Source organism: Chamaea fasciata, unplaced genomic scaffold, assembly GCF_029207755.1.
Source record: "Chamaea fasciata isolate MVZ Bird 193981 ecotype frontalis unplaced genomic scaffold, bChaFas1.0.hap1 SCAF_12, whole genome shotgun sequence".
NCBI classification, from domain to species: Eukaryota; Metazoa; Chordata; class Aves; order Passeriformes; family Sylviidae; genus Chamaea; species Chamaea fasciata.
The window spans coordinates 12,254,777-12,279,489 of record NW_027094097.1 but is presented as its reverse complement, the minus strand read 5'-3'; the positions used below and the strand labels follow the sequence as shown (position 1 = coordinate 12,279,489).

At 39.9% G+C, this 24,713-nt stretch overlaps 1 protein-coding gene across 2 annotated transcripts; it reads left to right on the top strand.

Annotated features, from left to right (window-relative positions):
• Positions 1–81: 81 nt before the first annotated feature.
• CMC2 (C-X9-C motif containing 2) lies at positions 82–13,070 on the top strand. Of its 2 annotated transcripts, none has more exons than XM_066194655.1 (4): positions 82–166; positions 6,338–6,475; positions 10,833–10,904; positions 12,795–13,070. In XM_066194655.1, exons 2-4 carry the CDS (start codon positions 6,395–6,397, stop codon positions 12,867–12,869), a joined length of 228 nt encoding a protein of 75 aa, XP_066050752.1. In that variant the 5' UTR covers positions 82–166; positions 6,338–6,394; the 3' UTR covers positions 12,870–13,070. The 2 variants fall into 2 exon arrangements, with proteins under 2 accessions (XP_066050752.1, XP_066050753.1); XM_066194656.1 differs by lacking the exon at positions 82–166 and adding an exon at positions 361–623.
• The last annotated feature ends 11,643 nt before the right edge of the window (positions 13,071–24,713 follow it).

The window sequence follows — 24,713 nt, the reverse complement described above, 5'->3', positions numbered from 1 at the left end:
ACCGACCAATCAGAGCCCGCGCCGTGCGCCGTCCATCCAATCACAGGGCTCCCCGCCTGCTCCCCGCCTGCAGCCCCGCCCCGTTGCCGGCGCCGGCGCCCTGCGCGCTCTCCGCTCTGCGGCCGCTTCCGGCCGGGGCCGGCCCAGTCTCTGCGCCCGCCCCGCGGTGAGTGAGGGGCGGCCTCGGGCGCAGCCAGCGGGAAAGGGAAAAATTCAGGGAAAAGAGGGTGTATAGGGAAACCCTTCCCTCCTTCTGTCGCTTTCCCTTCCAGCTGCTTGGCTTTGGGGGGGGCCGTGCCGAGCCGAGCTCGGGTCCACCTTGTGGGACCCTGCGCTCGCCGCGCAACGTCCCGCGGAGCTCCCGGAGGGCTCTGGAAGGGCGGCTGTGAGCGGGATCGCGGCTCTTTCCCTTGTGGCTGCCGTAAGCTGCTTTTCCTGTGTCTGTGTGTGTCCCGTCGCTTCTCTAAGGCCTCCCGGGAGCCGTGAGGGGCTGCGGACAGCGCGGGCTGGGTCAGTGGGACGCCCCAGCTCCTGGCACCCCGTGGCAGAACCTGCTGCTCAACAGTGTTTGCTTTCTGCCGAGTGCTGCCTGCCTTCCGTCACCGGATCGGGCTGCTAGAGAGGTCAGAGCCTGTCTTCTCCAACATGGAAATATGATCCTCGTGCTCCCTCTCTTTCTGAAGGGGAAAAGCTGTTTTACAGTGAGCGGGAATATTCTGATACGTTCATAGAGTTCTTTAGGAAATCAATAAGATGGAGATGCCATAGGCAGGGACTCCTTCCTCTAGACAGTGCTTGAGTTTTATGCCGTATGGATCTTGTCATTCTTAACTGTATATTCTGTAAAGGCCTAACAGGAATAGAAGGAGACTGCTTTATTAATCTGTGACACAGTGTTGTACTGTGCAGTGGTGCTGGCTGTATGTTATAATAAAAACATCCCACTAATCGTGCCAAAAACTCTGCTGATCTTTCTTGTACGAATACGACCTTAAATAATTGCCAGGAAATGAAAAATGTCTTCCAGTGCTTTACTCGATCACCTATTTCAACCCTAAATAAAATTGTAAAATTTAGTATTCAAGTTAGTGTGCACCTGTTATGTTCCTTAGGATTAACGCCTTCTTAATTTGTTTTGCTGAGTATGAAATCAGGTGTGATGTAGTTTCATCAGGTGCTAAAAGCAGGTTAGCTCATTCTGCTGCTGTGAGGGAGGCTGTTGACAGAAAGTGGTCATGTCAAAAGAAAATCAAATATGAATCTTATTTATCGACATTAAAAAAATATTATTCTTTAGGTTCAGGGAATGTAACTGCATTCTACATAATTAAAAAGATCTCAAATTAGACATAATTGATCCTTTTCCCATTTCCTTTCCAGTCTTCATAGATATGTTTCTAAGTTATTTTCCTCAATTCTAATAAGTAACGTTGGAGAGCCAGTGCGTAGTTTTAGAGACCGAAATTTATGAGTAAATTTTGCAAGATATAGCTAAGCTTGCCTTATTAAAGCGGATTTTTAAATTTCTTGGAGATGCTGGCAAGTTTGGGGTCATTCTCAATGTGCCAAACATAGCCTTGAGGACAGCAGGACAGAGTGACACTTCAATAGCCCGGTCTGGAAGCTGGTAATGATGTTACTGGGAGGTAGAAACAAAGTCCTGAGTTTTGAGTTCCCTTGGGTTTTGAAATGTTGTGAAATCAACTGTGATTTCTCATTTCACTGATCACTGAGTATTCAAAGCTGTTGTCACAATTCTTTGTGTAGGAAAGAATACCAGGAATGCAGGAGTTCTGCTGAAGTGGCACGAATGATACCTCGAGCTAAACACCAGCCTGTTAGGTATTCAGGTGTTTTTATTTGGGTTTTTTTTTTATGCTAAAAATTTGTAAATTTTTAATGCTAAAATTTTGTAAAATCTCAGCGAAAACAGGATTCGAGTAAACAAAAAGTTGTTGAGATTGTAAATATTTTTTTTTCCAAACACAACAATACCGTGTAACTGAAAACCTGAAACTCCAAATGTTTTGTATTATTCCAGTTAGACAGTGACATTAGCTACAAAAATAAATATTGGAGATGGGGAGTAGAGTGACTTCAGATGAATCCCGGGTTTATTCCCCGCCCTGCTGTGAATCCCGGCCGTGGTTTGCACGGTCTTGCTGCCGCCCTGTGGGCGTTATTTGAGTGTTTGAACAGCGAATGTTTGTGTTCTGTGGCGCTGTGCGAAGCCGAGTTCTTGTTAAAGAGCTTCGTCAGTAGCCATGTAGGTGCTCAGGTGTAATTTTTCATCGTCAGGGTTGCTAAGCAAGGATTTGCGTTTTGCTTCAGGAGGTGGTTTTTCTGAACAGTGCATGAATTTGTGTGGTTTGGGGTTTTTTTTACCATTGACCTTAGAATTGAAAAAAAACCCAACCAGCTTGTGTTCTTTTCAAATGGAAAGATAGTAAAGCACGGTCTAAAAAGTAGTCTTCTAGCATGTTGTAATTAAATATGGGAAAAGCATCTTATGGAAACAATTACCTGGATCTAAACTTTCCTTTCACTGTTGTCAGGCATGGAAAGATGAAGCTTTGGGCTAATCAGCACAACTAAAGGAACCTAATTCAGTTTTCCTTCTGCATCAGGGAACTGGTCACTTCCTATTTCTGGGAGACTCTGAGAAAGGAAAGGAACTTCCCTGGGCTCCTAATGTGCTGACCTCATGGCTGATTTTGGGAAGAAGTGAAAATGTACTAAACCCTTTGTTTCTCCACACAGGGAGTTTGAGGAAGTCAGGAGGAGAAATGGGCACGTGGACAGAAATGAGCATTTTATCCTAAATGTTGGTGTCAAACATGAAATGCCCACAGTGTTCTTCCCTGCTCTTTTGGGGCAGCCTTTGGGTGCTGGCTGCTTCTTGGGTGTCTGCAGTTTTATTTGAATTCTGTAGTACATGGAGGTTCCTTTTGCAATTAGTATGAAACATTTAATGTATTGAACACATGTATAGATCAGTTTTCTGATTAGGGATGAGTATCATGTCGTGATAATTGATTTGTTGATTGCTATTAGGAAATTTGAGATGCTAAGTGTCCCCAAGGTTGCTTACACAAGGAATTATCTCCTGATTTTTCTAAAGAGAAATATTAGTATTGGAAGTTCAGTGTCATTATCAGAGAATTTCCAGCTTTAGACCTTTGATTTTTTTAGAAAAAAATCTGGCTTTTGTTGGAAACCATACAGGGAGAATTTCCTGTGTTTTCCCTACTTAAGGAGAAACCAAGCAGAATATGATACTGGAATGAGACAATTTCTTAATTATTTTTTTTCCCAGAAGAATAGCATAGATTTAGAAATTGGTTTAGGAAGTTTTTCAACTATTTATTGATTATCTTTAATTTAATAATTTAATTAAGAAATTAAATTAATTTATTAATTATCTTTATCCATGTCTTCTATGTTCAGAGACTAATAGTTTATAGAAGTTTGTGTTTTTAAGGTATTTTAACCAAATCATTGAGGTACCTATGGAAAGTAACTTTTATCAAGGAAGGCAAAATTGCACTGATTCTTATATCAAACACATTGAAGGGCAGAACATTTCTGTGAGAACCAGTGCAATATGACAGTGCCACTATGTAAAAAGATAATTTCTGTACTTCTCTCCAAATATTAACATTTGCTTAGCAGTTTGCAATTCTAAAGCAATTCCTGTATTTTCTAAATACTGTTCTTTTACTTCACTTCCAGTATTTCTTGTACAGAAATCGTGTGTTTACTTTGGCTTTCTTTACCCTGCATTTCTGTTAGTAGCTTCCTCAGAGCAATTTATATTGCTTATTCACAATTCTTTCCTGGGATTTTTTTTTTTTTTTTTTTTTTTTTTTTTTTGCTTTGCTTTGCTTTGCTTTGCTTTGCTTTGTTTTGTCTTCCCAGTATTCTTTTATAGATCAAGTCCCAAGGAACTGCCACCTCTGTAAAATTCTGTTCGTTTGGACTTAAGTCCTGGTAAGGTGGCAGCTTGCAATTCTTATTTTTCACTAGGATGTTATTAAAAAGCAACCAAGGAAACCAGTGTCCTTTCTTCACACACTGTTGTTTCTCTTGAAACTGTTTTGTTTGTCAGAGTCATTCCCCTCCAGCAAAAAGATTTCAGCCTTCCCTGCTCATTTATAGACCATTGTCTAATCTGACATTCTAAACATCAGATTAACATTGTCTCCAGAGAAGCACAGAAAGATATTTTGTTACTTAGTCCATCACATCCTACAAGAACTGAGTGCTAGAAGTTGAAACATTCCAATATTGAGTGTTATTTCAAAATTTCAGGAGTACTGATCCATGGGCTGGTGTGGCAGTTAAGAGCTTTGATTTGTAGCATCTGTTCTCCAAGAGGCACCATTGGAAAATCGCTTGGAGTTGTCAGAAGGTGTTTAACTAATGAGGTGCCACCAGCTCTGTTGGTGGCATGGGTGTGGGTTTCATCCAGTCTGGGAACACTTCTGCAAGCCGTGGCAGTGATTACTGCTCTTAGCCCTTGAAATGCTCTGTGTGACCTCCTGGCTTGTGCTGTGTGCAGTCCCTGTTTCAGTAGGGCACTGCTCTTGCTTTCTCCAGCTCGGGTGACCGCTCTAGGAAGTGCAGGCAGAGGCTGAGTGATGAAGAGCTTTAATAATCATCTGGGTTCACATATGTTAGAGTAACACAGAGCAGGTCACCCTCTCAGGGGAATGCTAACTCCAGAGCTATCAAAAAAGCTCTGCTGATAAATTTAAAACATATTGACTTTGTGTGGCATGCAATCAAAAGCTGGCGGCAATAACACAGCAGGGTTCTTAATCACTTTGCTGGTACAGTCGTGCTCCTGCTGTCATATTTCTAAGGGTTCATTTGTTAATTTGTTGAAAAGAATGCTTAAGCAACTTGTTTCCAACAACTTCTGTGCTCAGAGTAAGTGTAGTGTAATATTAAACTTCCAGATAGTATGGGGGAAGGTTTTTGGAAGCAATCACTACAACACTACGTGGAACATATTCTCATGGTTCTCAAGTGGCTTTTAAATGTTTGGATTTATAAAATAAAGTTTGCTTGTGGGCATCTAACTGTTGTTAAGCTGAACACATGATGGGAAGTACTGGATATTTGAGTGTATGTGGCTCTTTAAGCTGAATATATTCCTTGCGCATTGTAGGAATAGCAGTGGAGATTATAACTGTCAGCACTGCAGGTGAACTTTGGGATTTTGCAATTGTGAAATCTGACCATTGGCTACTTGTCTTTGTCCAGTCTGTCTAGCAGGAGTGTTAAGACAGTGATGGCTGCTCAGTACAATTGTAGTGATGTTTGCCTGATGTGTTGCAACTGGAAAGGGGATTCCTTTGGGAGAAGGGGAAATGACAAAATACTAAACAAACAAACAGACAGACATCTGTCTAATTCAGTGGCAGTATGAGCCATAAAAATAAAATTTTACCAAGATGAGCCCACTTGTCCTGGTATGAGTTGGACTTTTCTCCTCCCCTTCCTGGTGATCTTCCTGAACAAAAATGTCACCTTCCTTCAGCCACTGTCATATGACACTTTCAATCCATTTCAGCTAAAGAACTCGCTCCCTCCCCACAGAACCCTGCAGGAAAGGGTGTTCCCCTTTGGTGTTCCAGAGGGAAAACACGAGGGAAACCTAAGTGCTTCCTTCCACTGTCTGATTGAGTGGGGGATTCATGTAGAAGACCAGCCCCATTGCTTTTCAAAGGAGCATAGTGAAAGAGCAAGAGGCAACAACGTGGAGTTTCAAGAAGGGACATTTCAATTCTTAGTGATTAAAAAAAAAAATCATTACTTTTCTGATAACGTGATTAAGTACTGTTTTTTAAAGACTCACCAATATCTGGATTAGGATTTTTTAAAAAGTGTGTAGACAGCTAAAAAAGATGCTAGTTCTCTGAGTGCTGTAATGGAATAGCATTGTGCTTCCTGTTGTAATCTTTGTAAAAAGTAGAACGAAAATGGCATGCACTTAACTTTTTAAAGCAAGAAAGCAGAGAATTGAAGTAGGAAGGTTAAAAGATAATCTGGAGTTCAAGAAAGGCTAATGCTGCTAGAGAGTCCCTGAAAATTAAAATCTCAGCTGTGTGCTTAATGTCTGTGATAGCCAATATTATAAACTTCTGGTTGACTGTTAACATTTGGGTTGGTTAGCAGATCAGACATGTGCTGGGTTTAATGACTGTAACCATGGAATATAAATTATACCCATTAAACTGCATTTTGATCTCAAATATTGTTAAAATAACCCTGTGATAATATCTTCTGTGTTAAATCAGACTTGCTAGTGACACTATTTTAATGTTGGCAGGTGGAAATTTTCTCAGATTCTTGTCCTTGTGCTACTAAAATCATCCCCTAACTAAAGATGCATCCAGACCTGTCTCCTCATCTGCACACTGAAGAGTGTAACATAATTATCAGTCTGCTCAAGCAGTGTCATAAGGAGGTAAGGAGTGTTGAGCAGAGAAAGGAGGGGGTGGGTGGGGGAAATGAGTGTCAGAGAAATTAGTGATGATATTATATGATCCTGGTGAGAAAAGCCTCCTCTAGGCAGAGCAGCCATGGAATGTAGCTGGTGCGTTTTCATGAAGAGATGTTTGATGACTGGATGTAAAACCATGCCAGTGATTTATTTAGGAAATAAAACATACCTAAAAATTTTCTGTGCTACAGCTTAAACCTTAGGGACCTGTTTTAAGGACTGAAATAACTTCTGCACCTCTTAGTACAGTGTACCCCTCAAAAAGTAATGATAAAATCAGTTTCAAACGCCCTCTTTTTGTTAGCTCATGGCATTTCCATATTCCAGCTGTCCCTGGGGCAGATGCTTCAGTGTGGTTATGAGCAGAGGTGTTGATGGGGATCCCAACAGCCACAAGCCTGATGTTCAGTGCTTGGAGAGCTAATTGGGAATTATTGTTTGACTTCCATCTTCTGAATAGGCACCTACTCAAGGATGTGAAATGCTGAATTGTCTTCAGGCTTCTCCAGGCTCTTCATTGCTTCAAGATTATGGAATTGTAATCTCACTTGTTTAAAAGCCTTTTTAAAAATCTGCTTTATCTACATCTTCTATATCTCTAGATGTAGAAGATTTGGCCCCTGCATTGGAAGCTTTCTGTAGCATCATTGCAATGTTGTTAATTATTTTCCCAGTATATTCTAAATAGATGTTCTGCAGAGATAATCTTGCTGTATTAGTGCATAAAAAAGTTAAATTTCATTTCTGAGATAAAAATATATTTAAATATTCACTATGAGTGTGAAAACCCTGATTTACGCCACTACGTACAATCTACAGTATTTTCACCTCCATGGTTAGTTTTGATGTTGATACTTTTATCTAAAGCAATTGGATTCTAAGACAATACAAATGTCAGCTTTACTGTTTGAAACAGAATTGTAAATTTTTCTTTTCAAACGCCATTACAGGATGAGAACTAAGGCTGATAATTCACAAAATGTGAGAGAAGACATTTTATCTGAAAGAGGGGTAACAACATTTTTGCAAGATTTTAATGTGGCTAAAGTAACATATTAAAAACATTTTCAGCACCACACTTCGTTATGGTTTCTAAATTACAGCAATGAAGGGAGCAGAATTTTAATACTAAAATTCATTTGCAGGGAGTATATTGTCTTGGTTTTCTTCAGCAATGTGTAATTTGTTTTTGTTGGCACTTAGAGTGCAGTATCTTGCAGCTCAAGCACTCTGCAGTCTGTTGATTCCGTCTCATGGGTGGTGCTTTCCATTCCACTGCTCCTGTACAGAACATCTCCAAGCTTTAAAACTAAAAGCTGAATTAAATGTAGGAGCTATGCTTTTCTTCCGAGTTCAGAAATTTTAATTTGCCTAAAAATGCTTTAAACAGGTAGTTTGAGAGATTGTAGAAAGTGTTTTCCTTTAATTTTTAGTTGATTTTTTTTTGCAACAACTTTGATGTTGTAATGTAGGTAAACGTTCAGTAGCTAGAATTAAGTGAGAAGACTACATGTACATTAACTACTGTATTATCAAAAGGATTGCCAAATGACTATTTTTATTCTCAGTTAGGAGAATAGGCAGCATGTAAGCAATGCAAAATGAAAGTGTGGTAATTATTTTTTCATAGTTGTGAAAACAAATCCAATTAGGAAAGAAAATACCTTCAGATTTGTCCTGCATGCATAGGGGGGCTTTCTGTGCCTTGGGTAGGAATGCAGGATTATTGGTTTACTGCTTGGAAGTAATGAATGGTTGGCTGGTTTTTTGTTTGTGAGGTTTTTTTTTTTTTTTTTTTTTTTTTAATGAATGTCAAGATAGAAATATTATGGACTTGTGTAGCTTATTAGACTGCCTGCCTTGAGAACTGGAACTAAAAGGTGGATCACTTGGAAGCAAGTGATTCAAAGGAACCTGTTGTCAATCTGACTTATGAAGGGCCTGGGAGCAGCAGTAATAGTAATGCACAGAATTATATTCTCTTGGTTTTGTTTGAAGTTGATCTTTACATGAAGAGGAATTACTTCTGTCAGTCTTGTGCTCAGCTGGGAGAGGATGTTTGTGCTGGCAGTCTCAGAGCAGAAGGGCTGAGGATGACTTTTTCACATTCAGTTGAAAGGGTGCAATACTTTTTCATTTGAAATTCAAGGGGAATGTACTGAAATATTCTTTTTAAATTGAAGTCACTTAAATCTGAAGTCAGTGATCTTAATGAGTTTTTGGTGACTACTTGCTGTTTTCTTACAAAGCCAAAATGTCCTAAGAACCTTCATCTACGATTTAAGTCACCATTCCTGAGGGATGAAAAGCATTGTTTTTTAATTGGGTGTCCATTTTCACAACAGTCAATTTGATTTACTTCATCCCTAATCTTGAACCTGCCCTGTATATCAAGTTTTGTATCTAGTGAGGAGAGGTTAATGGGATTTCTATTTGATGTCACTTTTTTTTTTTAATAACTCCACTCTGATGCCAAGTATGTGCTATAAATAGACAATTTTTTATAGGCAGCAGCTCAAAGAAATGTGTATTGTCTTGCAGTTGTATCACTGTAATAGGTGTAATAGCTATTTTTGAGAAACTGATTCTTTGTTTCCCTTATAATCTCAGCCAAGAAGTTGACATTTTGGGAATCTGGCTAAATAAACATAGATTAAACCCTCTGTATGCACTACTCAGAGTGGAGCTAGCATGAGCGTTCACCTTGAAATTTAACATGCAGGTATGCAAGTAGAATACAAAATTAAATCTGTATTACCTGGAATGAACATGTTTTAAAAGTAAGATCGGTGTGCAGTAAAGTGGTCACTTATTCCATGCAATTGCTTCAGAGTCATCTGATGCCCTTTACAAATCAGAGGTAAAAACAAGCTAATTATAGCACTGCAATAGTTAAGTGTTTGTCATAAACTTTATTAACCCACTCCTAGTTCAATTGTGTTCTGTTGGCTGAGATCTTGTTCATTGTTTGGATCTTTAAAAGTGTTCATGTATCACCCCTCTGCTGGTCAGCTGTGGAAATGCACACAGGTTTCCCTCTGAAATACGGAAGGGCGTCATTTGCATATTTTTTTTTCTTCTGGGTCTTTTTTATTTAAATTCATTAGCTGTCTGCAAGAACGACCCGGACCGGAGTCCGGCCGGGGTCCGGAATGGAGTTGGTTAGAGTGAAAACCTGACCGGATCTTGGCCGGAGTCTGGAATGGAGTGGTTGGAGCATAAACCGCACCGGAGTCCGGCCGGAGTCCGGAATGGAGTGGGTTGTGCAAAAACCTGACTGGAGTCCGGCCAGGGTCCGGAATGGAGTGGGTTTGAGCAAAAACCCGACTGGATTCCAGCTAGAGTCCGGAATGGAGTGCATTGTAGCAAAAACCTGACCAGATTCCAGCTGGGGTCTGGGATGGAGTTGCCCAGTTGGAGAGAAAACCCAGACAGGATTCCTGCCAGAGTCTGGAATGAAGTTGACTGGTTGGAGTGAAAACCCGCACCGGATTTTGCCGTTGCCTCCATTAATTGTGAAGCTGCAGATATTTACTAAAAGCCCTCTCCTTCAGGTCTTCTGAATCACTTTGGATGCTCTGCTGCCAGGTTCTGCCATGAGGTTCTTTGGCGTGGCACAAGCATCCCCCTGAAAAAGCAGTACAAGCATGCATTCTGAGAGTGATTTAATGCCTGGTAGTATGGAATTGCTTTGAGAAATCCTGGCCAAGAGGACGGGTTTTTATGGTAAATACCATCATGTTAGCTGTGGTGAGCCCTCATGAGGACAAGGCCTGCAGGTTTTTAGAAAGTTAGAACACTTAAAAACATTTGAGCTGTGCCATAAAGATGGTAAATGCATCTTATTTATTAACCTCAAGATCCCGAGAGATTTTTTATACTGGTTGCAATGTTCCGGTCAGTTAAGCCCAGTGCCTGCATCTCTTGGACTAACACCACATTCTTCATGTAGCTGAGATAATGGAGCAGTGAATCCTTTACCTCTCTAGGTCACAAAGAAATAATGAAAACAAATGCAGGGAGGACACTGCCTCTGTATCACAACCTGGAGTTCAGAATATTTCTTTTTTGTACATTATTTAACCTAGTGTGAGTGAGTACCTTCAGCTTTCAGCAAGGCAGGGCTGGCTCAAGTGAGCTTCAGGAGAACCTCTGCCTACTTGGGGAAAGAAGTTACCAAAAAAGTTACCACTTTTCATGAGAAAGGGAAAGGAAAAGAAGACCAGGATATGTTGAAAAATGCAAATGAATTTAAATAAATTTGGAGCTTCAGAGGAACAAACTTTTGAATTGTAATTTTGTTTTCTCCTCAACTCATCAGCACAATGTTTTGAAGTTTTTTGGCCATTGCAATGATATTGACCGTGAGATGAGGAAGTGCTTAAAAAAAGAGGTAAGCAATAAATTATAAATAATGTGAACTAAATGGTTAATAAAAAATGGGAAAGAACTAGAGTTGCTTTTTACTAAGTAATATGAATCAATAAATGTAAGCACATTCTGCTGTGGGCACTTGAGACCAAATCTAAACTTTTAAAAAATAAATTTGTCAAGTAAAATCTGGCATTAAGAAATGGCGTGGTATATTTTTTGATATGCAAAAATAGGCAAACACGTTTTAATGAAACAAATATTGCAGATAGGAACTGACACCACAGATTGCTTCTGACTTTTTCCTTAATTTTTTTTTAGTAGTGGTATTTGCACAGGATTTAATATAAGGCAGTAATGGTCACCTCTGTGTAAGTAACAATTAAAGCTGAAGTCAGTTTCACTGACTGAAACTACTTAATGAGTTGCTGAGTTAGGCCCTAAATGAAAATATCTGCAGATACGAAGGAATGAAGACAATGGGAGTTTATGTGGATTAACTGTTTTAATAGGCACATTTTCAGAAGAATGTTCTTTGTATTTATGGTGGTTGTACCTACATGACAACATGCAAATGAACATTTCACACAACTTTTACCTTGAAACTATACTTACTATTTTTTACATAAATTTCACCATACTAAAAAGTTTCTTTCCACATAATCTCATTATTTTTACTTTTTCTTCCATTGAAGCCTTTACATTAAAGGAGTTTTTGATGATTACATTTGTCTGCTTTCTTGAAATGTGCTTATATTGATATACCATTACTAGGAAGGCCCTGAAAGGTTGTTCACAAATATTGAATAGGTACAGATGTAGCTTTTAATGATCCATTGTTCTCATTCAACATAAAAACATGGATGGGTTATTGAAAAATTAAATATTGGCAAGGGAAAAAGTTAAGCATTCTGTAAATGTTAAGTAATGTTTTGGGTCATTATTTCAGTTATAGACCAATCAGTATAATGGATGAAAAACTGCAAATCCTTTTCAAAATCAATTTCTTTAGTAGTTTATTACATTATATAGAGAATTGAATATTTGTGGCTTACTTGGGTTTTATTCTTGATACCAATTATTAGAATATTGAACAAATATATGCTCTAACCTAAGGACAAGAATAATTTGCTTCTCATGAAATAAATATCAAATGATGCATTGATTTTTCATTTTTCATTTGTTTGAGCCATGAAAGTTTCCTTTTTGTTTGGAATGAAAGAAAGACTCTTCAAGCTTCTAGTGCAGGGGCACACTTGAAAGCATGGTGGTCTTATACATGTATCTTAACTGTGAAGGTTTTCTTGATTCCATTTTACACTGGAGTCTCGCCTCTGTTGTGGTTCTTGTTTAACCATTTAAAATCTTCACATGCCTTACCCTCATTCCGTCCAAATTTGCCTTTGTTCCTTTAATCTTGGTGTCCTGCTTTATCTGTGCATATAATTAATGACCAGGATCAAAAATAGACCAAGCCTGTGATGACAAATTCATGTTTCAGAGGGCAGATACACATTAATCAGTATCTTGTAGAAGGAAAAGAGCTTGACCTGTCTGCTAGAATAGCACCAGTGCAATGTTTTTTCCTGTGTGTGAAGTGTAGCTGTCATATGTGAGATCACTGTATAATTAAGTTCCTCCTTAAGATTAACTGAATATTCTTTATTAGAATGTTCTAATACTCTTTAGCTTAATAACCTCAAACTCAGAAACCTGTATTTTAATGGAATAAATGTTAATTTCAAAGTAAAAATGAACCTGTATCTAGATATTAACAAGAGCTGTATTTCTAATGCATCAGTCAAATATATTGTTTCTGTTCCTAGGTAAAAAATGCTCTCTGCAGTTTTAAATTCGACATACCTGTTCAATGAGAACAGCTGATCTATTAATTTCCTTCTCTGGCTTGCAGTATGAAGAAAACAGGCGCAGGAACCGGGAGAAACGACAGAGGATCATAAATGCTCACAAAGCCTCAGAGAAGTGAAGCTGTGCTGTGCCTGGATAGCTGCAGCCCCACTGGAACACTCACTTGGAAGTTGACAGAATGCTTGTGTTTCACCACCTCTGTTCAGCCTTTGGTTTGTGAAATGGTGACAAAATAAATGCATCTAATACATATTCATTCCCAACAAGGCAAACAGTGTGAAAAAATAAATAAAATACTATTGTATTGCTCACAACCTAACTTTATTTTTGACCTCTAAAAGAAAACTACTCTGGCAAGTCTTTGTTCTGGCAGCTTTATGGTGAGTAATGAGGACTTGGTGTGTGTGACATACTATGTGTTTAGGGCAGCTGTGTTCCCCACTTTGTACTGGGTTGCATTTATTTCCTTACGTTTAGCAGTTTCTCTTTCATAATCTTGGGTTTTGTAGCTTTTTTTTTGTTTTTCATTGCAAAACACTAAATTACTTCTTCCATCACTTTTTGTAATGTAGTGATAACACTTTTTAAATGGATTAGGAAAAAGAAATTTTTAAACGGATGTGGCTTGAAATTGGAAATTGTCTATCCAGGAATAATTGGAGTTCTAGTATTTTTATTGGAGCTAAAAGGATGAAGCTACTGTCTTCAGCTGAGAAGATTACAAATCCTCCCTGCCAACCATATGTACAGTATAGACTGTTGTAAGACAATTTGTTCATCATACCCAAAGCAAGCGGCTTTAGAAATTCAGAGTGGAACATTTCCAGGGATTTACAAAGCTTCCCCTTGATTTTTGTTGAGTACAATCCATGTGTGCTGAGTGATTTTTGAAGAGGAGTGCTGCTAAAAATACAAGCTAAAGTTCTTCCATTTTCTCTGGTACAAAGGTGAAGTCAAGTTATGACTATTGAGGTTGAAGCAAAGCTGACACTGAAATGAAAGAAAAGTGTCACTTTCTCCAGCAAGTCAATGTGTACTGTGTTACCAAATTGCCTATAAAAGATCTTTATTTGCCAGCAAACTGATGAAAGCCCAGAACAAGTCTCAGAACTCAGAAGATTTGATATCAAAACATACAGCGGTTTGTCCAGTGATGGAGCTGCTTCTCTGTGTGTCTGGATTCACCTTACTTTTAAATAATGCCTCTGTTCTGCCTAGCAGCAAAAGACTTTTATAAAAAGTAAATTTTGTTGAGCCAAACATACAAAGTATCTTGAAACCTTTTGGAAAAAAGGTGCCTATTCTACAGTGAATTACATGGTTTGTTGTAAAAACCATTGTTGATACTCAATCTTGAAATTGTTACGTGCCGCTATTTTTGGAAGAAAATGGTACTTTGTGAGCTGTTTTGAAGGGTGAATTAGATAAAATAATTTATTTTTCAATACCTGGATGGACCCAATTAAATCACTAAAATTAAACCACAAATGTTTTCAGGGAAAACTCCAAGCCAAGCTGAAGCAATTGTTTCTGCATCTTGACACTCTGTTTCTTAGAACAAGTAAACAATGCACTGTTTGAATTAATACTTGAATGGTTGGAAGTGGTGGAGCCTTTGTTGTTACTTTTCAGAGTATTTTCAAAGAGTACTTGGTACTGAACTCCCCTGTCTGGGAACTCTGCATCCATGATACTTCATCCATTTGAGATGACACAACCTACTTCAGGCAAGCTCTTAAAAAGGATTTGTAGTCTTTAAGTAAATAAATAAACTGAGAATTGTCCCAGAGATTAGGTTGAGAAGCTGATCTCTGAGTGCAGAAGCATTGAAGCTTTTGTTTCTTTAATCAGCTTCTGTGAGTCCCAGTCTTTCACACAGCAACAAAATAAGAAACCAAGAGCCACTTAACACAGCTCATTAGTCAGAATCATGTTTGCAAAGATCAATGTGCTTAGTGAATGAAAGACCAAATGGCACACACAATTCCTATTGATACTTTCAACTGCATTTATTTATAAATCTATTTTACAGATCAGCTTTGTTTACCTAGTGAAAGTCCGATCATGGGCTTCCCTCTATTTCTCTTTGCTAATTGCCCACTAGTAGTGTGATATGAGAGTGTCCATTGATTCCTGTGGGTTTTGTTCCTTTTGTTTGACAGAGAGTTCTTGTTGCTAATTTGATCTTGAATGGTGCAATAATACTGGTGGTTTATCTGACAGAGAAAGGGGTAAGGGTGAAATAATACATGTGGTTTTTTTTCTTGTTTCCTAAAGTGAAACAGGATCAAAAATAAACCTTAAATAAAGTAAAATAAATAAATAAACCTGAAATAAACCTGAAATAACCTGAAATAAACCTTATCTCTATAGACTTTGAAGACACTTTATTGCAATGTCATTTGTCTATAGGAGCATTTTGCCCATTGTTCTTTCTGAAAGAGTGTATTTAAACAAGAAAACAAATTTGATGTAATTTGTGTTGAATTGCACGTGAGAAGCTCATGGGTGTTTCACATGGGAAAATGAAGAAGGGAGAAACAGGGCAAATGGCAACTCTGACCATAATGGTGAGGATTTTCCATATTGAAGTGCCATAAAAGTCTAGGTGGACAGGAGGACAGAGCAAAGAGAATTATAAGTGTCCTGCAAAATCCCTCCAGTTTTACCAGAAACATGTGGTAACACTCTTTGTAGTATACTTTCTCTTTCTGGAAAACGAAATGACATTCTATTTTCCTTATATTGTTATTTTTTAAAAATTAATTTTTACTTGAAGGAAAAATCCTCTGCTGAAAGCAGCAGCAATTGCGTAAGAAGAGCAGGGTGAGTTCTTGCTCTGGTGTTAATTTCTTTATACAACAGGGCTTGAATCCTGTGCTCCTGTTAAGCTGCAGTGCTGAGTGTTAATACGAATGTACCACTCATCTTTCCCTGTAAACTTTAGTTGGTAACATCCTCAAGGAATTATGTCCTTTGTTGCTGATAAAGATGATGTGCAGTTTCTAGACCTTGAAGCAAAGCCTTCATTTAGTTGAGCTGACTGAACAATTTGGGTGAGGACTAGTCCTGTGAGTTAGTTATTCCCTCTGTCACTGGAAATCACAGTAATTACTATTTCCAATGTATTATGCAATTTGCTGAAGCTCCACACCTTGTATAAAGTATATTCACCAGTCAGGCATTCCTGAGTTTGGCACTGCCCATGCTTTAAAAACATCATTACATCTAATACAAATTTTTTTCTGATATAAATAAAAGCACACTTCTGTGGATTACCTAAAAGGATTTAAACAGCTGGAAAACTGGTACCAGATTCTGATAGTTGAGTTAAAAATGAATTATTAACATTAGTGCTTAAGCAAAGGAGATGCTCTGCCTGGACAACACAATGGATTTTAGTGCTATAACTTATGTTACACATCGGGTTTTATTAACACGGACTAGAATGGAGTATCAGCAAATCTTATGGTCCCATTAGATCGTTTATTTTACAGGCTCAGTGATAACCATGCTGCTCATCAACAGAACCTGCCTTGCAGTACATGAAGGTCTACTAATAAAAACTTGAAAGTGAATAGTAAATTCACATCAGGTTCTCCAAACCTATGTAAATTGCTGTGTACCAAAAAAATATTTCAATAGGAACAAAATATATGATTAGCCTGAAAATGGTTCTTGTGGACCATCATGCTTTAAAATAATTCTTTTGCACTATTTGGTGACATTTTAAAGGCTGGGAACCTTCATGTGGAGCTATTGCTTTAACCAATGAGACTTTTATTGGTATTTTAATGTAAACCCTTAGATAAAACAAGATACATTTGAAAGATATAAGTGAGCAGAAAAATCTTTTGGGACATTAATTATCTGGAAAGATGTTACTGATGGCTTGACAGAACTCATTCCCAGTACAGACGTCAGCCATCCAGAACCTGGAGATTTGTTTCAGCTCGGCAAAAGCGTCAAATGCCTTGAAGAGTATGGATATGTGTGGCTAAGTGACAGGAACGCTGATGTGACCATGTCATCCAACACTAAGGTGTTCAGAGCAAAGGACGTGTTTTGTTAGCACGATATTAGCGGTCTAATTTTTACAAAAACCTTTGATTGAAAGCTATTCATAACCTTTGCTGCCAGCAGCCCGACGCCTGAGTTGTTCGACTTGAAGTAAATCTGATTTCCCCTCCAGCCCCGGGCTGAGGCGGCTGCTCCCGGCGCTGGCATCACCGCGTCCAGCTGTGCCACGGTGCCCGCGGGGACTGCGGCTCCGTCCCGGCGGTGCCACTGGGAAACCCTTCGTTACACACCGCCAGGAAGAACATTGCGAATGTTTTGGTATTTTTCCCGAGCGCTGGCAGAACTGCTCGCTGTCAGCCGACAGACACCGGACGTGATCGTGCCCACACCGGGACAGCGGCCGGTTCGGAGCTGCCCAAGGCGGCCTCCGCTGCCTGCCGGGGCCAGCCGCCAGCGCTTGGCGCTGCGGGATCGCCGCCATCGGCAGCGCCGTCTCCACTCGCCGCCTGGCAGCCGGGAACGTCGCCAGGCTCGGCGGCCACGACCCGGCCTCCCGTATCCCGTCCCGCGTATCCCGTTGCCCGCGTCCCGTTCCCCATATGCCGTTTCCCGTATCCCGATCCCCACACCGCATCCCGCTCCCATGCCCCAGCCCGTTCCCGCGGCCCGCGCTGCGGGACTCGGCAGCGCCGCCCAGCGGCCGCTCCGTCCCGCGGGAGGCGGCGGCCTCCCCGCCGCGCGGGCGGGGCTCCCTCAGGCCGCGCCGCCATCTTGGCGGAGCTCTGGGTGCTGGCTTTGCCCCAGCCTCGCGGTGTTGAGGGGTTGGTGTGTGCCCGGGTGCTCCTGCTGAGCAATGGCCTCAGCCCTTGTAAGAGCGGGGTGCCGGTGAGGTGCGCCTGGGTTCTGTGCAGCCCAACCACAGTGTCTGCCTGAAGTAAAACGAGATCCACACTCTTCCCTCAGAAGTGGGCAGAAGTTGTCACAGCTACCCCCGTGCTCTGACATACTCTGGGGATGCTGCTGATCACTCGTTGATGCTGAATTCTCTTGCACAATCCTGCTTCTGTTTATCACCCGCTTTTTCTTAATTTATTGAAATCAAGTCCAAGTTGTGCTCGGAGCAGCACTGCTGAAATTGGCAAACGTGGTTGGACTTTGCTGTGTCCAGCACTGAGCAAGAGCCTGACACAGGGCGCCATGTGTAAGCCACAAACCACAGTGGGGATTGGCGCTGACATTACCAAAAATCTCTACAGTGTTTGGTGGGATTAGAAAACTACACCTCACTCTCTTCCACCCCCTGGATTGGTAGTTCTAGCTATACGAGACATTTTACACATATATGCTGTGCCCTAATACAGGCATTCCTGTTTTCCAAAGTTCAGCAGGATGCTGGAACTGGCTGATGCACTTGGCTCTGGAAGCAGCCAGGAATAAAAGGTCATCCTCAAAGACAACTAGCATGGATGAAGTTCTGATTTATTAGTCATTCATTTTGTGTAGCATAATGCTTGGTTTGTCACTTGCACTGGGTATTCTGTAATATTGTAATTATTTATCCAGTGGCAGCTTAGACCATGCGTGCAATGCACAAAACAATCCACCTCAGCTGTCTCTGTTAATTGAAAACTGCAGCTTTTAATTCTTAACTTTCCTGTAGTTTTCAGAGCTACATATTTATGTGGAATATTTAGCTGTGTTTTGGTTTGGTTCATATTCTAACATTCCTGGTAATGAATATATCAAGTACTTTGTGTCTAAGTGGCATTAGTTAGACAGCTGCGGTTACAAACAGCCCACATAATCATATTAAATCAATATTAAATGTGTGCTACTGAATAGTTGTCTTTGGGATGCTGATGGTCCCAATTTAATTTAAACTTCATCCCACTGGTGCTTCCAAAAAACCTCAGAGGAAAACAAATCAAAAATCAAATCCCCAAATGAGTAGCTCCAAATGGAATAACAGATCTTTCATAATTGGTCCACAGTGGCTTAGTTTAGGTGGATGTACAAGTGTGTGGTGTGCGGCAGCAAACAGTCCAAAACCTGTTGGCTGTTCACTGCAAGAGAGGGAACAACTGTGGAGAATTGGTGTCAAGATGCATTTTTTTTGTGATAGGAGAGTTTATTTGAACTAGGAGAATAGGAAAGTCTCATTTATGATATTTCGTGTGAGGAGAAGATGTAAGTACTAGAAGTTCCTTCAGAAAGCCAGTTTGTCCTCAGTGTGATGCAGCTGTGCTGCTGTTGGTGCTGTTTGCAGGATGGCCAAGAATAGATAGTGAGGGCTGAAGAGGGGCAGTAACAAGGAAACCTGACACTTTCCTCTGGAGCTTCTTGGTATTCAAAGTGGAGAATCTTAAATCATCTGGTTATAACAACAGCTAGACATTCTCCCGTGGATTTTTTTTTTGTGCTGGGCTTATGTTCATGGCCTTCTGTTTCTGTGCTTGGGGCTGTGTTCAAGGTGAGGGCAAAAATGATTTAGTTGATCTAAATCTCCTGGTTGGGAAGTTGCAAATTATTGCAGGGAGTGGTGCATTGAGTGGAAACCAATTCCAGTGTCCAGTACTCACTGGAGATGTAATTTTATCTCTAGTTGTTAATTAGGTCTTATAATGTTTCATAAGAGACTGCATACAGAAGTTGTGTACTATATGTATTATGGGAGAAACAGAAAGTAAAGATACCTGCAAGGGAAGTGAGAATTCTCCCTTTGAACAGAACAGCAGGAAGGGAACCTGGTTTGTTTGAAAATGTACTTTTAATAGATTGGATATCTGAGGAAGAACTTGGGACATTAATCATCAGGACTTTTATTTGTGGCTTGATGTAGTTACAGATCATCAGGCCAGTTTTAGTGTATTGTGATGCTGTTAAGGTGAAGTTTCCTTGTGCCCTTACACCAAAAATGGTGCTTAAGAGATGTAGGTCATGCCTGGCAAACATGGGTCAGGCAAACCTGGGTCTCTGCTGTGTCCATTCCATTTGCTGCTGCTCCAGAGGTTGCCCAGCAACTCTTGTCTGTTTTATGCAAGTGAGTTATTAAGGAATGGGAAAAGGAAGAAGTAAAGGCAGAAATGTTGGATTGTCGAAATTATTAGTAGCATGTAAAACTAGATTTGGAGTAGTGTTGTGTGTGTGTGCATGTGTACCTATATCTGTAAGTATAGATATGTATAAATGTATAAACATTGGTACAGTGATGAAAGAAAGGAGATGACCCATTTAGCCAACATTTCCAGTATGGAAGGGTTATGGTCCTTGCACCCCTCTCAAGCTGTCTGATGGATCAAAACCCAGCAGTAATACAACACTGCAGCCTCAGTGAGGGTGTTTACTTTTTATTTGGAGATTTTGATTCACCATATGAAAAGTGAAAAAGTATTACCAAAAATCAAGAGCAAAAACGAAATACGCTAATCTTTCTGTTGTCTTTTGACACACTGCAAATAGGAATTTTAATTTAGGTGTGTTTGACTTGGCTTTGACAGTGAGAGAAGCTAAAATGGCTTAGCAGCAGCAAGAAGTTTTGAATTATCATCTGCCACTCTGCTAACCTGCATTTTAGAATTATTTCAGCTAAGTGCAGAATTGTGTTCTGAGTCTTAGCATTCCCAAACAAATCAGATCACTGATGTAATGACAGATGTGAATAGGGTACTAATACAGCAAATACGAATTTTTCTATTTTTCAGCCCATGGGAAAGGATGACTGACTAGTAGATTTGCATATAGACTACACAGATGCTAAGTATTTTTCCTTAAATAATTACAATAATTTCTTATAATAAATACCTTTATTTCAGTTTGATCAGCAATGACAAGTAATGCAAATTATTTTTGTTGATGCCATAAAATCTTTTAAGTAATTATGGCTTACTCTTCAAAATTAAATCACCATGTTTCATCTTCATTTGAGCTTTCTACAAAAGTGGTGAGGGATAAACACTTGAGCACAGCCCCTTGGGATCTGTGGTAGGTTGCAAAGATCCAGTATTTAGCAGATAAAGCCAAAATCAGCCCAGAGAAACCTCAAGTCTATTGAGTCCTTTAGATTTGAGCTAGTGATGGGCTCCTCCAAAAGCCATGGTCTTAAACAGCTGTGAACTTAAAGTCAGATTGAGATCTGGTTTTGTTTTACGACTTCCTCTTATCTTTGTAAGCAGAACCAAAACCATGGTTTCAAGTCTCTTTTGTCCTGAAGATCAGATGCATGGGCTTGAAACTTAAATTCAGATTTGGTGGTTTAGGCTTGTGCTTATTTTCTTTTCTTTTTGAAATGAAACAAAGTATGAACAACCACCTCAGCAGCTGTCCAGAAAAGCTGCCATTTTACCATACCTAAATTGGGATTCTCAGTTTAAGTGTAAAATTGGCCCTTAGGAAAGGGAAGAACTCAAGATGCTGCCCTGAGACAGTTGGCAGGTGGCAAGTTAACAGACATTTTCCTCCAGACCTTTGCTGGGCCCCTCAATCTTGACTTGAAACCGAGTACTGGAATGTGTTATTACTGCTGAGCAGAGAGTGCTTCCAGCATAGAGAGCAGTTGTACATGTGCACAGTGAGTGAAGGCATCAGAGTACACACACCAGCCATTTTCTCTTACAAGTGAGTGTGTAGACAGGGAATTTGTAATCGCCGCTGGTTTTCTGCAGAAATTGTTCTATTCTACTACATTCTTTTCACAGCAGTATTAGGGAGCTCTTTCAATTACACGTCTTTTGACATTGGTTTCAAAAAATTGTATTCTTCTTAGTTTACGAATAGGCACTGGCACCAGGCTAGTGGTTTTGTTTTTTGCATGGTAGTGGGGAATTGTTTAATTCTCCTTTCTGAGTCCTCTTTCTCTAGGTCAGCAGCCAGCAGCGAGGAACATCAAGTAAAAATAAAACTCCTATTTTTAGTTCAGCTACATAATGTCCTATTTATAATACTGAAATTTCAGCTACTACCTGGCCCCTTTCAATTCAATGAACCATCTCTTCTCTGTTAGCCTTCACTGCTCTCTTTTCACATCTGCCCCTTTTGATTCTTCTGCAATTATTATTGTAGGTTTGGGGATGCTTTTCCTATGGAGGTTTTAATTCTGCACAGTGCTGACAGTGATCAGTTAAGTGATTTGACTAGAAGTTAGGGCAAGTAGCAGCTAGCAGGGGATACTCAAAACTTGACATAATTCATCCTCAAAATTTTAACCCCATAAAACTCTTGGTGAAGGGAAGCAGCTGCAATCATAATGGTGTATCAGTTGTTCCAGGTAAATGTTTGCTTCTGCTTTTAATCTCTAAGGACTACTGAAAACATGATACTTTAACTTCATTTTCCTTATGATGATTCATAACAGTAATTTTCTTCTCTCCCCTCTCCTCCTGCCCCCCATCCTTTTTGCTTTGTTTAAATTTTAACACAGACCATTGAGAGGGAGACAGAGAAGAGTGCATATACAAGCATCTCCTGGCTAGCCAATAAACTGCCTAGGATCTGGAAGTGAAATGGTTAAAAATGTGTTGAAAACCTCAGTGTGTAGCTGAAGTCGGGGGTTTTGGCAAGTAAAAGATGACTCTCAACACAGGACCTCAGGAATAATGCATTTGTCCGAAGGCAGTTTTTACCCTGCCGCAGTCTTGGAGATCAGGCGGGAATTGGAACAGGAATGGTTCCAAAATACATTTGTCAGCTCGAAGAGCAAGAAGGAAATGTTGATGTGCTACTGGGTGAGGTTCTGCTGCCATCAGAGAGTGGGCTTCAAAATGGGGATTTCACTCTGGTTAAGGCACAACTAATGTAGAAAAATTTCCAGTTAGAAGCAGCTTTTGGAACCAGATAGACCCTATTATCCACTGGGGACCAGACACTGAAAACATTTTATTTATTTCCTCCATATGATGTATCTCACTTGAAAGAAATGAAATGACTTGTAAACCTACAGCTTTTCAACGGCGTTGAGTCATGCTTGAGACTGATGAGAAGTTGGATGGGGGCGGAGGAGGAGGGAAAGTAATTCTGGTAATGTGGAGACCTTGTCATTGTGTGGCAAAGTTTGAGTTTTAAGAACCATGATTATGCTCGAGCGAATTTTTTGCACGATGTGTATGATACATGGTGCTGAGCTGTGTTGGAAGCTGAATAAATAGATTGAGCAAGTACTTAGCCAGGCACAGTCACGTTGTTGTAGCAGAGGTAGCAAAGTCTGATGGCTGGAAGCAGCCATTCTTTAGGAAAATGGGGAGCTGCTTTAAAAGAGCCAAAATAATACTAAAGCACAGTTTAAAACTGAGCAACAAACCCTGTAACTCACAGCATTCAGTGGAAGAGGTACAGAACACTTTATGTAATTAGATTCCAGGTACAAAGAGCTCTGCATTTCACAAAATTTCAGTTATCTTCTGAACAACAACAAGAAGCTATTGTTTCTTCCTGTCCTGTTTCATCTCCTTGTTTGAATATAAATCCAAAAACACTTCCTCCTCCTCAGACAGCTCTTTTTTTCTCCTTCTTTAATATGCAGAATAAACAATATAAAGTGGAAATAAGTAAGGTATAAATAAAAGAAAAATATCTATCTTATGACTGCTGTGTTTCAAAATCTTCATCTGTAGTTGAGTAAAAAGATTCTTTTTGGAGAGGAAGGTGATGGTTGGAATGAGGTTAGGTGGGATAAATGTGTAATTCTATTGTTGTATTTAGTATTGCAGTATCTGTGAGCCAAGAGAAAGGTAGCAGGGTACAGATGTGCAAAAGAGGAATATTTGACGGTTGTCAGTCCCTGCTTGAGAAGAGACCATATGAGTGAATGAGGTCAAGAGAAGGGTAAAAATAGACAATGTGGAAAAGGGATGGAGTGAGAAGAGCCCCTTGGAAAATGTCCACAGGGTGTGAAGGGAGCAGGAAGAATAGACCATTGAATGGAGCTCTGAAAGAAGGGCAAGGAGGAAGCCCAAACTGAAGTTTCAGGGAGAGATGGGTAATTTATGATGTCAAGGATATCAGTGAGGGTGTGTAAGAGATTTGGAGAAGACAAAGGTCTTGAATTTATGAAGGTCAGCAGTGATGCCTGGGACACCTGTTTTAGCAGAATATTGGACCTGTGTTTCTGTAGACTTGAGGTGGAGACTCACAGCAGCTTCCTGAGTGAAGGGTTTCCCATTTTTAACCTTCTTTAAAAGTTATGATCATTTCATATCTTGTAACAGACATCCTCCAGCTTTTCATTAAGTGACTATTATTCTTGCACTTTATACAGTCATAAATAATGTGTGTTAGACATGACCATTCCTGGCAGAGCTCCAAGTTCTTTTCCACAAAGAAACACTTGCTTGCCTTCTACCTAATAACAATCAAAGCAATGAAGACACTGCTACAGTATTCTTGAGGTATTTGGAGTGTTTACTGCAACATAATAAATTCACTGCTCATTGCCTTCTCCAAATAATTTATTTTAAAGACAAACACCCACCTCTTTCCTGAGCTCCCTTCCTCTATTCACCTTTCACTTTGAGAAGAATCCCTTCCAAAGCAATCTGCTGGATCTGGCCCAAGTACAAATATACTAAATTATGCCATTGTTCTGTTTTCCTGAAGTATTTTTTCCACCCCTGTCCCCTTGTTTAATGCAAACCCATTTGATCCCATCCCCTTGGCTTTGGAGTATACAGCACATGCATTTAGTGCAGACTTGCAATTATTTCTGTGTATTTAATTTCAGTATCACTTTTTGTCATTTATTTTCATAAACTTTTAAGCAGTTTCAAACTGATAAAGTTTTCAAAGCTTGTGCTTTCCATGTTTCTGGAGCCTGAAGTGCTACCTTAGTATATCTTCATCCACACATGCAATTAAACATCTTCACTTAGAGGCTGGTTTAAGACAGGAGAAGAGTAGTATGGAAAACTTGTTCATAGACACCACGGTAATTCCCTCCATTTATATTAGAGAA

What these genes read in the sequence shown, in the direction of transcription:
- CMC2 (XM_066194655.1), top strand. Translation starts at nt 6,395, where the DNA reads ATGCATCCAGACCTGTCTCCTCATCTGCACACTGAAGAGTGTAACATA. An exon ending in TCAAGCAGTGTCATAAGGAG is followed by an intron (nt 6,476 to 10,832) that starts GTAAGGAGTGTT and finishes TCAACTCATCAG; the next exon opens with CACAATGTTTTGAAGTTTTT. An exon ending in GGAAGTGCTTAAAAAAAGAG is followed by an intron (nt 10,905 to 12,794) that starts GTAAGCAATAAA and finishes TCTGGCTTGCAG; the next exon opens with TATGAAGAAAACAGGCGCAG.